Source organism: Priapulus caudatus, unplaced genomic scaffold (assembly GCF_000485595.1).
Source record: "Priapulus caudatus unplaced genomic scaffold, Priapulus_caudatus-5.0.1 Scaffold3591, whole genome shotgun sequence".
Taxonomy (NCBI): Eukaryota; Metazoa; Priapulida; class Priapulimorpha; order Priapulimorphida; family Priapulidae; genus Priapulus; species Priapulus caudatus.
In genome coordinates, this window is record NW_014580652.1 from 1 (window position 1) to 12,428 (window position 12,428).

The 12,428-nt window shown below is 54.7% G+C and overlaps 1 protein-coding gene across 1 annotated transcript; it reads left to right on the forward strand.

Moving 5' to 3' along the window:
- Positions 1–5,027: 5,027 nt before the first annotated feature.
- On the forward strand, positions 5,028–5,776 carry LOC106819514 (Krueppel-like factor 6; the record flags this gene model as incomplete). The annotated part of the gene is made up of 2 exons (XM_014824135.1): positions 5,028–5,333; positions 5,598–5,776. Coding segments are annotated over 2 exons (485 nt in total), but the record flags the coding sequence as incomplete, so codon positions are not given.
- Positions 5,777–12,428: the final 6,652 nt, after the last annotated feature.

The window sequence follows — 12,428 nt, forward strand, 5'->3', positions numbered from 1 at the left end:
CACTCACACACCACACACACGACACACACACACACACCACACACCATACTACCCACACCAGCACGCATCACATAATATATATATTATATATACTATCTAATTATAGTATATATATATATATATATGTAATTATAATTAACACGCGCAGCCGACAGTCGACAATTCGGCGTGAATTCACGCTCCTCCGTCTTTTTTTAGACGGCGGTTGACGGCTGTTTAAAAAAAATACCCTGGGCTTGGAACTCGTCCAGGGTTGCCGCCGTGGCCCGGGGGGGAAAGAAGTAGGCGAAATGAGAGCATTCTAGAACGCGCGCCTGTGAGAGATTATAAATATAATACGTGAAAGCCAGGGTGACATTGCCTCCGCGAAATAATATATATATCAAAAGCTAATAATACCTATAGATAGGTATAATAGGAGTTATTAGCTCTTGATTATATATAGATATATTTATATGATGTTGTGCGTGTGTGTGTGTGTGTGTGTGTGTGTGTGTGTGTGTGTGTGTGCGCGCGCGTTGCGTGCGTGGCGTTCGTGCGCGGCGTGTGCGCGTACGTGTGTTGCCGTTTGTTATGTGTGTCGTGGCGTGGCGTGCGTAATAGAATAACGCAGGCTTGATGCTTACGCCTGATCTGCAGACCATCTTCGCAAACTAGGTTGTGTTCACACCTAGAAACAGATATATTATTTCACGGAGTCTCATTCATTTCTGCAATATGATACCGGTGATAAATTTCTTCAGTGGAGGCGATTAGTGGGTAGGAGTGGGATGGAAGTGGTGGTGGTGTGGTGGTGGTGGTTGGTGAAGGTGGTGGTGGTGGTGTGGTGGTGGTGGTGGTGGTGGTGGTGGTGGTGGGGTGGTGGTGGTGAATGTGGCGGTGGTGGTGAAGGTGTGTGTGTGTTGTGTGGTGGTGGTGGTGTGGTGGGTGGTGTCGGGGTGAAGGTGGTGGTGGTGGTGGTGGTGGTGGTGGCTGGTCGAAGCGTGGTGGTGGTGGTGGTGGTGGGAAGGTGGTGGTGGTGGTGTGGTGTAAGTGTCGGTGATAGGTGGTGTGGTGTGGTGGTGGTGGTGTGGTGGTGGTGGTGGTGGTGGTGGTGGTGTGGTGAAGGTGGTGGTGGTGGTGTGGGTGAAGGTGGCTGGTGGTGGGTCGCCCGGCTGGTGGCCGGTGAAGGCTGTGTGTGGTGCGTGGTGAAGGGCTGGTGGTGGGGTGGTGGTGCGTGGTCGAACGGGGTGGTGGCGTAGGTGGTGATGGAAGGTGGTGGTGGTGGCTGGTGGTGAAGGTGGTGGGTGGCTGGCTGGTGGTGAGGTGTGGTCCGGTGGGGGCTGGAGAACGTGAGAGTGAGAGTGAGAGTCGAGAGTGAGCAGTGAGAGTGAGAGTGCCAGAGCTGAAGAGTGAGAGTGAGAGCTGTGAGTCGTGAGTGTTGAGTTGGTGAGTGTACGTGTGAGTGTGAGTGTGAGTGTGAGTGTGAGTGTTGAGTGTGAGTGTGACGTGTGAGTGGAGCAGGGAGGCGGGAGGCGAGTAGCGAGAGAAAAGAGCGAGAGCGAGAGCGAGAGTCGAGCGGGTGATGGTGATACGGTGACGGATGCACTCGCCTGATGGTGAAGGTACTGGCTGATGAGGTGATCGGTGATGGAGCTGGAAAAATGAATGATGTGTGGATAACCGGCATGATAAGGTGCATAGTGATTGTCACCTGGTGATTACGCTGAGGTCAAGCGCGCGAGAACTACGAGCGTGATGTGATGGTGATTTTAACAAAGTGATAGGATGTGATGATGAAGCATTAAAAGTGTTTTTTATCGTAGATCGGTGATGGTGAACAAAAAGAATAAATAAAAGTGTATGGATGAGGTAGATGGTGAGTGGTGAATGGATGATGGTGGGCCTGTCATCGAAGGTGTGGGGGAACTTGGGTGCACTTTTTGGTTGGTGGTGGCGTGGCGAGGGGGAGATGTGGTGGCAGTGGGGAGGAGCCCTTGTACGAATCAGGGGTGGCGGGTCGGGGGCGCGGGCTGCGTGGGAGGGGTATCTTCTTATCGTTTGTCGATCACTCAACGCGCTTGCCACCAGTCTCCTTATAAACACTTTCCACCTACTCCAGCCAATAACCCCGTAATAGTCCGAGTTACCATGGCTGTGTTAACGAACGTCCGCTAAAGTAACACACGGATTATTTACAATATTCTCGTATATGTGCCGTGTTTTTTATCAAAAACTCACCTCCTAATCCATCGCTCACACGTCCGAAACACTCCACACGGCCGGTGAACGCCCTCTGTTTAAATGTGGTGTCGGTGATGTGCTGTGTCGTGTGCGTGCGTGCGTGCGTCAGCTGCGTGCGTGCGTGCGTGCTGTGCGTGCGGTGGCGTGCGTGCGTGCGTGCGTGCGGTGCGTGCGATCGCGTGCGCGTGCGTGCGTGGCGTGCGTGGCGTGCGTGTTGATGTGTGTGGGTGGTTTCCCCCCTCCTCCTCTTCGCCCTCTCCTTCCACACACTCGCGCTGTTGTGTGTGTGTGTGTGTGTGTGTGTGTGTGTGTGTGTGTGCGACGCAGTCGTGCGTGATGCGTGTGCTGGTGTGTGCGTGGGGTGCTGTGTGTACTGTGCTGTGTATGTGTGTGTGTGTGTGTGTTTGTGTGCGCGCGTGCGGGTGAGCTCGGTGGGGCGCGCGTCCGCCGCGTGCGTGGCGTGCGGGGTGTGTGTGCGTGTGTGCGTGCGCGTGCAAGTGTGTGTGGCGTGCCGTGTGCTGTGCGCGCGCGAGTGTGTGGCTTGAAGTGGCTACGGTGGCAAGGGTGACTTGAAGTGGCTTGGCGGTACGATACAATGGGTGGCGTGGAGGAGCTACACTGGTAGCAGGTGTTATAAGGGGTCGAACGCGACGAACACAGGACGCCGCGAATAACCATAAATAATTCACTCAGCGCCATGTTTTCGGAATGATTTGCCTGATCAGTTAAACACCCCCCGGTGGAGAGGGCAAGAAGGGACAGAAGCCACGGGCGAGAGCCGGGTCATGAAGCTTTCATTTACGGTGCAGTGCGTGTGTCGTGCATGTCCAGTTGTCCATGTCGCATGAAAATCGCAGTGGGCGGTGGTACGCTTCCAGAATAGAACGCACGCGCCTCGCTTCTGTGGACAACTGGCTTGGAATTAGCAGAGGCAGCAGGCGGGCTGCTGCTACTCACGGCGCGACTGCGCGGCTGCTGGGCTGCTAAGCTACTGCTACTACTGCTGCTATGTTTTTCTACTACTACTAACTACGTTGACATAGTTGCTACTGCTGGCCTACGTGTTGCTGCTGCTGCTAACTATCTGGCTGGCTAACTCGCTAACTACTGCTCTATTGCTACGTACTGGCTACTGCTGCTGCTGCGCTACTACTGCTGCTGCTGCTGCTACTGTTGACAGTGATGTTGCATACTGCGTGCTACTGTTACTGCTACTACTACTACTGCGCTACTGCTACTACGGCTGCTGTGCTACTACTGCTTACTGCTGCTAGCTGCTGCTCACTGCTACTACTACTGCTACTGGCTGCTGCTGGCTGCTGCTGCTGCTGCTGCTGCCTGCTTAGCTTCTACTGCTTCTGCTGCTTGCAATGCTGCTGCTGCTGTTGGCTACTACTACTACTGCTGGCTAAACTGCTGGCTACTGCTACATCCTATACCGGCGCGCTTGCTGCTACTGCGCTGTTGCTCTACTGCTGCGGTTGCTGCTGTTGCTGTTGTTGTTGGCTGCTCGCTGGCTGCTAACTACTACTGCTGGCCTAATAAGCAGTCGAGACTCCCTGCGAGAGAATGCGGAATTTCCATGGAAAAATGGCATCTTTTGTTACTTTCGCATGCCTATACACACTGACGCGTGGCGGTACGTTGTCTTGTCTCGTGTTTGTACGAAGTCTGTTGTAACTGTAATGTAAATAGAGTGGTGAGCAATTGTAGCTTAGAAGTTACCCCGGCTGTAATGACTCTGTGTACTGCCCCCTGCCTGCACTGCTGTGTTTTCTATATCGACACTGCCTGCCAGAAGTCTCTACCCACCTACTTACTCGCCTGTTTGTAAACGCCGCAGGGAGTATCCGGCATTGGCGTGGTGTCCGCGGGTTATTGTGTGTATCGGTTTGGGCTGCGGCCTGTATGAACGTATCTTCCGCTGTCCGCGTCATAGCCAAGAGGAACACTGTGTCGTTATTATCACACACGCCACGCGCACGCAAGCGTACAGCGCACACGCACCGCAGGAGCACGTCCACAATGCCGCAGACGAACGACACACACAGACACACACACACACACACACACACACACACACACACACACACATACACGCACGCACGCACGCACACACAGCAGCAGTCACTACCTCGCCACATGCACACTCACATGTACAGCTTCAATGCGCAGAGCACACTCTTGGGAGGTTGGTCTATCTATCTAGTCATAATCTTGGATGTTGGAGGGAGGGGTGGTTAGAGGGAGGGGTGGTTGGAGCGAGGGGTGGTTGGAGGGAGGGGTTGTTGGAGGGAGGGATGGTTGGAGGGAGGGGTGGTTGGAGCGATGGGGTGGTTGGAGGGAGGGGTGGTTGGAGCGAGGGGTGGTTGGAGGGAGGGGTGGTTGGAGCGAGGGGTGGTTATAGCGAGGGGTGGTTGGAGGGGGTGCAGGATGGGGAAGAACGTGGTAAAAGGGGTTCCTTCGTTCGGAGAGAGGAGTGGTTATTGCCTTCTCTCTCTCTCTCCGTTACCGCTGTCTCTCTCTCTCTCTCCCTCTCTCTAACACTCTCATACGCTCGCTCTCACACGCTCGCTCTCCCTCCTCCTCCTCCCATCTCATTCTCCCTCTCACTCACTCACTCACTCTCGCCCTCTCTCTCTCTCTCATTTGCCCCCTCTTTCCTCCCCCTTGTCCTTATCACTCACTCACTCTCACACGCTCTTTCTCCCCCTCTCTGCTCTTCACCTCACTCCCGCTCTCCCTCTCTCACTCTCTCTTTCCCTCTCCCCATCTCGCTCTCACACTCTCTCACATTCTCTCTCTCTCTCTTTCATCAGACGTGCCTCGAGATGGAGCGATACCTGAAGGACGAACCCAAACTGAAGTCGTACCGCAAGCTGGACACCGAGCTCGACCATCCGTGGAGCCGATTCATCATTCCCAAGGACTGCGACTCGAAAGCCAACTCGACCGACGACTCCGACTCGGAGACGCGCCTGGGCGGACTGGCGAGCCTTGACATCAACGATCGACACCTTGACAGCGTCAGTCTCAGCTCCGCCTCCAGTTCCATGTCTTGGGACAGCAGCGGCGAGCCGCACGAACATTCCCCGGGAGGAGGAAGAGGAGGAAGAGGGATAGGGGTGGGAGGAGGAGGAGGAGGGGGAGGAGCCGCGGACCCGTTCGCGCTTCACCTCGTCCGCTCGTCGACGCTCACTCCGCCCAGCTCGCCCGAGACGCTCGCCGCCGCCGGGGGGCGCTGCACCTTCTCGTCGTCGTCGTCGGCGTCGCAGCCGAGCGTGCTGTTGCGCATCCCCCAGGCGGCGCTGCGCGGCCGACCGATCACGCTCACCGCCGTGCAGACGTCATCGTCGGCGGCTGCGGCGGCGGCGGCGGCGGCCGTGGCGGCGGCGCGTTCGCCCGTGAAACTGTCTCGCATGGACGGGAGTCCAGACGCGCGCCGGCGGATACACAAGTGCCAATACACGGGGTGCAAGAAGGTCTACACGAAGAGCTCTCACCTGAAGGCGCATCAGCGCACGCACACAGGTAAGCAGGCTCGCGGGGGAAGGTGGCGGGAGGAGGGAGGAGGGAGGAGGGAGGAGGGAGGAGGGAGTGTTGATGACGAGAGGAGGGGCGAGAGGAGGTAGTGTTGATGACGAGAGGAGGTAGTGGGAGTGGGCAGGGCGGTGAGAGAGGGTGACGTGAAGGGGATGACGCGAAAAGGTGACGCGATAGGGTAACGCGAGGTGTGACGCGAAGGGTGACGCGATGGGGTGACGCGAGGGGGTGACGCGATGAGGTGACGCGAGGGGGTGACGCGAGTGGGCGACGACGGATGGTGAGGGCGCCACCATGCGGAATGTCGGATGGTCGTATCGGTCGGCGGGCAAGCAAGCGACGGTTTCCCGGGATTCATTATTCGCTGAGGAGAAAATTGTGAACGTGAATTGTGATTGTGAGAAATACAGAAACGTGAAAGCGAAAATTCGATGGAACGAACTGAAATGACAGGCACATGCATGTAGGTAGGCGGGAGACGCCGACGTGTGAGGGCGCCACCGGCGGCACGTCGGTCACTCGTATCTGCATGTGAGTAGGCGAGCGGGCGTTCGCGTGCATGTTTTTTCTCCATGAGTATTTTCTCCATCTCTGTAGCGCGATGGTCCCATGATGTTTCAGGTGAAGTAGTGTGCGCGTGTGTGTGTGTGTGTGTGCGTGTGTGTGTGTGCGTGCGTGCGTGCGTGGGTGCGTGCCCGCGTGCGCGCGCAATGCGTGCGTGTGTGCGTGTGTATGTGTGTGTGTGTGCGTGCGTGTGTGCGTGCGTGCGTGCGGTGCGTGCGTTGTGCGGTGTGTGCGTGTGTGCGTGCGTGTACCGCGCGCATGCGTGGCGTGCGTGCGTGCGTGTGTGTGTGTGTGTGTGTGCGCGCGCGTGTGTGTGTGTGTGCGTGTGTGTGTATGTCTGAGTGTGTAGCGGGGGGATGTTGGGGAGGGAGTTAAAACTTGAAGTGACGACAAGGTTCGGACGTCGGCACGAGTGGATGTCGCGGCTGTCGGTGGAAAAGTTCAGCGAGGTTACGCTATGTTTAGCAGAAACAGCAGCAGCTGTGCGTGGTATATCAATGGTGTACGAGTGTTCGAGGAGGAGGAGGCGGAGAGGGGGAGGCGGTAGAGGAGGGAGTAGGAGGAGGGAGGGGAGGAGGTAGAGGAGGGAGGAGGTAGAAGAGGGGAAGAGGAGGAGGGGAGAAGCCGGAAGAGGAGGGGAGGAGGAGGAGGGGAGGTGGTTGCACACGCGCCACGCGCGTCGCCGCGATGTCGTTTGGTCGTTCGCAGCCAGCACAAGGAAAAAAAGAAAGAGAGGGAGACAGTGAAAGAGAGAGAGAGAGAGCGAGAGAGAGGAGAGAGAGAGAGAGACAGCGAGAGAGGGGGAGAGACCGACACAGAGATAGATAGATATATAGATATATAGATAGATAGATAGATAGGTAGATAGATAGATAGATAGAGAGAGAGAGAGAGAGAGAGAGAGAAGAGAGAGAGAAAGAGAGACAGAGAGAAATAGAGAGACATCCAGCACCTCTCTCCAGCATCCTCCCCAGCATCTTCCCCCAGCATCTCTCCCCAGCAAGCCTCACCCCAGCATCCTCTCCCAGCACTCCGCCAAGCACCTCCCGCCAGCATCTCTCCCAGCATCTTTCCCCAGCATCCTCCCAGCATCCTCCCCCTATCATCCTCCGCAGCATCTCTCCCCAGCATCCTCCCCAGCATCCTCCCCCAGCATCCTCCCCCAGCATCCTCCCCAGCATCCTCTCCTAGCATCCTCCCCAGCATCTTCCCCCAGCATCTCTCAGCATCCTCATACTCGTGGAGTTCGAAGTGTTCGCATTCCATTCCAGTTTGGCCGCTGAGTGCTCGCCCGTGTGAGGTTTGCATTTTTGTCTGGGCACACACGTGCGCCTCCTCTCTCACCACCTCTCTCTCTCCCTCTCTCTCTCGCGCGCGCTCTATCTCTCTCCCCTCTCAGTCTCGCTCTCTCTTTATTTTTTTCTCTCTCACACGCACTCTCTCTCTCTCTCTCTCTCTCTCTTCTTTCTTTCTCCCCCTCTCAGTCTCGGCTCTCTCTTTGCTCCTTTTCTCTCTCTCACACGCACTCTCTGGGCTCTTATTCGGGTGCAATATATCCTCTGACGTTCTCTATCCCACCGGTACTTGCCGGCATGTTGTGCATGCAGTGTAACTCTATACCTGTTGCCGGCGTGTTTCAAGAGCGGGGTCTCTTTCAACTCTCTCTCTCCTCTCTCTCTCTCTCTCTCTCTCTCCTCTAATCTCCTCTCTCTGTCCGCTCTCTCTCATCTTCTGCTTCCTTCTCTCTCTCCGTTTCTTCTCACTCCTCTCTCTCTCTGCTTCGCTCTCTCTCTTTCTTTTCTTTCTCTCTCTTCTCCTTCTCTCGTCTCGATCTCTCTCTGCGTTTACTTTCTCTGCTCTCCCTCTCTCGCACGCGGTCTCTCTCTCTCTCTTCTTCGCGCGGTCTCTCTCTTTCTCTCTCTCTCCTCCTCCGCTCTCGTCTCCTCTCTCAGTATCTCCTCTCTCTCGCTCCGCGCCGTGTGTGTAACCCATACTTGTTGTCAGCAAGTGAATGCACCTGTCGTGCGTGTAAGTCTTTCCTTCTCGCGAGCTGTGGATATGTATATGTTTATAATAATGTTTCGAGCGGATGTGTTCGCAGCCGTGCTGTATGCCGGTACGTTGGGCATCACACCTGTACCCCGTAACCATGTTGTTTCTAGAAAGTGTCCGTGTCTTCAGAAGTAGGTGAGCTGAGGAGGAGGAAAGGAGAAGGAGGAAGGAGGAGGAGGAGGAGGAGGAGGAGGAGGATGGAGGCGGGGGGGAGGAGGAGGCGGGATGAATGGAGTAGTAATGTTAAAGGAGTAGGGTGAAATAAGGAGTAGGTGATGGAGAGGAGTAGGTTGAGGAGGAGGAGGAGGCGGGCGGAGAGAATGAGTAGTAGTAGAAGAAGTGAGAATGAGGAGGAGGATAAGGAGGAGGAGGAGCGGATGAAGAAGAAGAAGAGAGTACGTAGTTTAGGGTGGAAATGAGGAGAGGGAGGAGGAGAGGTGCGGAGGGCGGAGAATGAAGAAGAAGAATGAGTAGTGTAGGGTGAGAAAAGAGGAGGGAGGAGGAGGAGGAGGTGGCGGAGGCGGAGCAAGAAGAAGAAGAATGAGTAGTAGTTAGGGTGAGAATGAGGAGAGGAGGAGGAGGAGGAGGAGGGGGTGGCGGAGGAGGAGAAGAAGAAGAAGAATGAGTAGTAGTAGGGTGAGAATGAGGAGGAGGAGGAGGAGGAGGAAGGGGAGGAAGGATCCAGGGTTCACCGCCACTGACACTCGACGGACACCGCCATCGCATCTGACTGTGTATTCGGACCTTCCCCCGTAGTCAGGAGACGTCGCGTTGATCCTTCTGACTGTGCGCGGTTAATAATAGATCTTCCCCCGTTAGACTTTATCTTCCGCTGTTCCGCTCGTCACTACACAGCCTCCGAGCTCCCCCTCCTCCTTCGAGACAGGGAGAGAGAGAAAGCGAGAGAGAGACAGCCACAGAGAGAGAATGCGAGAGAGAGAGAGAGAGGGGGGGGGAGAGACACACACACACACTAACACGTCGCGCGCTCCCTCCTCTCGCTCTCTCTCTCGGTCTCTCTCTCTCCTCGATCTCTCTCTCTCTATCTCTGTCTCTCTCTTCTTTCTTCTTTTCTCTCATCTCTCCCTCTGCTCTCATCTCTACTCTCTCTCTCCATCATATACCTAGCTCTCTCTCTCATGCTCTCTCATCATCATCTCTCTCTCTCTCTGCTCTCTCTATCCTCATCTGTCCTCGCTCTCTTTCTTTTCCCGCTCGCGCGCGTCTCTCTGCTCTCTCTTTCCTCCTCTACTACTAAAAAATCTCCTCTCTCTCCCTCTCCTTCTGTCTATTTTCTCTCCCTCTCCTCTCTCTCTCCTCTCTCTGCGCGCGTCTGCTCTCCCCGCCTCACCCTCTCTAGCCGCTCGCTATCTCTCGTCGTTCTTCCCCTCCCCTCCTCTACTAATCGCTCTCAAGGCAGCCCATCACTCCCTATGGTGCACACACACCCTCTGGTCTCTATTTTCCCTGGTCTCGGCTCTCGACATCCCGCAGCTGTTTGAAGCGCCGCCCCAGTCGTGTATGCATGCAGATGGGGCGACAATTACTAAACAGATTTTTAGAGAGACTCACTCACTTCACTCAACATGCATCCACTGACAGCACACGCGACGACAACACTCACGCCTGTAGAGAGACGCGCGGCTTCTCCTGCGCCGCGCTGTTTGTGAAACACACTGGAAAACATCAACAAGCGAGCGGTAAAACATCCAGAAGAATAGCAGCAGAGATAATGCTGGTGGCCGGGGGGGGGGGTCGTGAGGGCTGGGTGGGGTTTGCGTGGAGGGGGGTGCGTGGAGGTGGTTGGGGGGGTGGAGGGTGAGGGTGCGTGGCCCTAGTCTGCGGTATAAAGGTCGTCGGATTGTGGACTCGTTTTCCGGATACGAAACCTTCCCGCGATAAAGTGCCGGCCGAGAGTGAGCACGCGAAGGAGGAAAGAAAAAGAAAGAAAGAGAGCGAGAGAAGAGATAGAGGAGAGAGAGAAGAGAGAGGAGCGAGAGAAGAGAGAAAGAGAGAGTAGGCCATTCGATTTTCTTGTTTAAATAGTTTATATCCGGCCGTGCCTCTCCCCGACCTCCTCCTCCCTCCTCCTCTCCTTTCCTCCTCGCGCATGCCCTTACTTACATTCAAATTCGTCTAAAAGTGTTCTAATGTCATTATTTTGTCGTTGCCGGGGGTAGAGTAGAATGTGTTGCGGTGTGGGCTAGAGACATCAATACCAATGCCTCTTCACTTTCTTCTCTTCGACAGCACCGCCGGTCACAAATAAGGGACTCGCCCCCCCCTCTCGCTCTCCCTGTCTGTTTCGCGGGGTCACGCTCATCGTCATCTCTCTCGTCTCATCGCATACTCTCGTACTTATCTCTGGCCTCTATTTCGGCTCCATCTCTCTCCGGTCTCTCCTCTCTCTCGGTCTACTCTTTTTTTTTGGCTCTTCTCTCCCTCTCTCCATGGCTTATTGCCTTTCTCTCTTCTCGTCTTTTCTCTCTCTCTCTCTCTCTCTCTCTCTCCTCTTTCTTTCTCTCTCTCTCCTCCTCTCTCTCTCTCTCTCTCTTTCTCTCTCTCCTTTGTTCTCTGTCTCTTCCTCTTTTCGCTCGATACCGCAGGTGGTGGTCTCTCTGTTCTCTCTCTCCTCAACCTCTCTCTCTCCCTCTCTCCTTCGCGCGCGCCTCTCTCTCTTTCTCTAGCTCCTCCCGTTCCCACATTGGCAGCTTAGCTTTTCTCGTTGTGGTTTCCCTCCCCTTCCCCTTTCCTCCCACTCTGTCTTTGCCTCTGCCTTTCTCTCCTTCCTCGTCGCTACCCTCCCTCTCCCTTTCCGCCCCTCTCTCTTCCCTCTTCCATCTCCTAACCTCTCGCCACTCAATCTCTTTCCCTCTGCACCCTTCTGTGCGCTCTCCTCTTTCTCTCTCCTCTCCCTATCTCCCTTCTCCTGCTCTTACCATCTCTTTTCCCAGCTCTTCCTCTCCCTTTAAACCGCGCCCACGGCCCAGTCTCCGCCCCTTCTGCACCATTCCGCTAGCCCGCTCCCCTTCTTCCCTCTCCTCTCCCCCCTCTCCTCTCGTCTCTTTACCATCTCTCTCCCGTCTTCATCTCTCTAAACACTCACCGACTCCAATTCCTTGCCCCCTGCATCCTTCTCTCCCGCTCGTCACTTCCTTTCTTCCCTCTCCTCTCCCTCCCACTCTCGCTTTCAATGCTATTCTCACGCCCATTTTCTCACGCGTAAAAAAATTCTTTATTCATGCGCGCAGCCAGCGAAGCGCTGCGGTCGCCTAAGAAAGAAAGAGAAAGAAAGAGAGAGAGAGAGAGAGAGATGAGAGAGAGAGAGAGATCTCAGCATTTGAAAAGCCATCAAGCCTGACAGGAGTTCGGGAGAAGGGGAGAAGGAGGGGGGAGCTATTCTATATATGAAGGCGACTTGCGAGCGTGAGCAGTGGGGCAGGCAGGTACTTAGCAAAACAAGCTTCTCTCTCTTATAATACTACCGAATACCGCCGACAATGCCCCCCAAGGTTTCTTCTTTGATGTGAGCTGAGAGAGGGTTGTCTTATTGTGCTGTGGCACAGGCGGAATGCTGGGCCCCTGATATATAATATAAAATTATATATATCTATAATAAATTTTTATGTTATCAGAGTAAGAGCGAGATATAAGTAGAAGGAGACAGAGGGAGAAAGAATGAGAGTGGCAGGAGTGTGAAAGGTGGAAGATGTGGATATGAGAGAGCGAAAGAGACGAGAAGAAGAATAGAAGGGAAGAGGATGGAGAGAGGAGAGAGAGAGAAGAGAGAGAGAGAGCGAGAGAGAGAGAGAGAGAGAGAGAGAAAAGCGCTGGCGAGGGGAGGATAGAAACAGGAGGGCAGGGAGAGCAGGAGGGAAATTTAGGTTTACCAGTGCGACTCGCTAGTATGAATTTTATGTAACACAGGTTTCCGCGTCGGCGACGGTCTGATATATATGATATATATATATATATATAAAGCACGCACATATTACAATATATATATAATTATATTAAATAATATAGTATATATAATGATAATACAT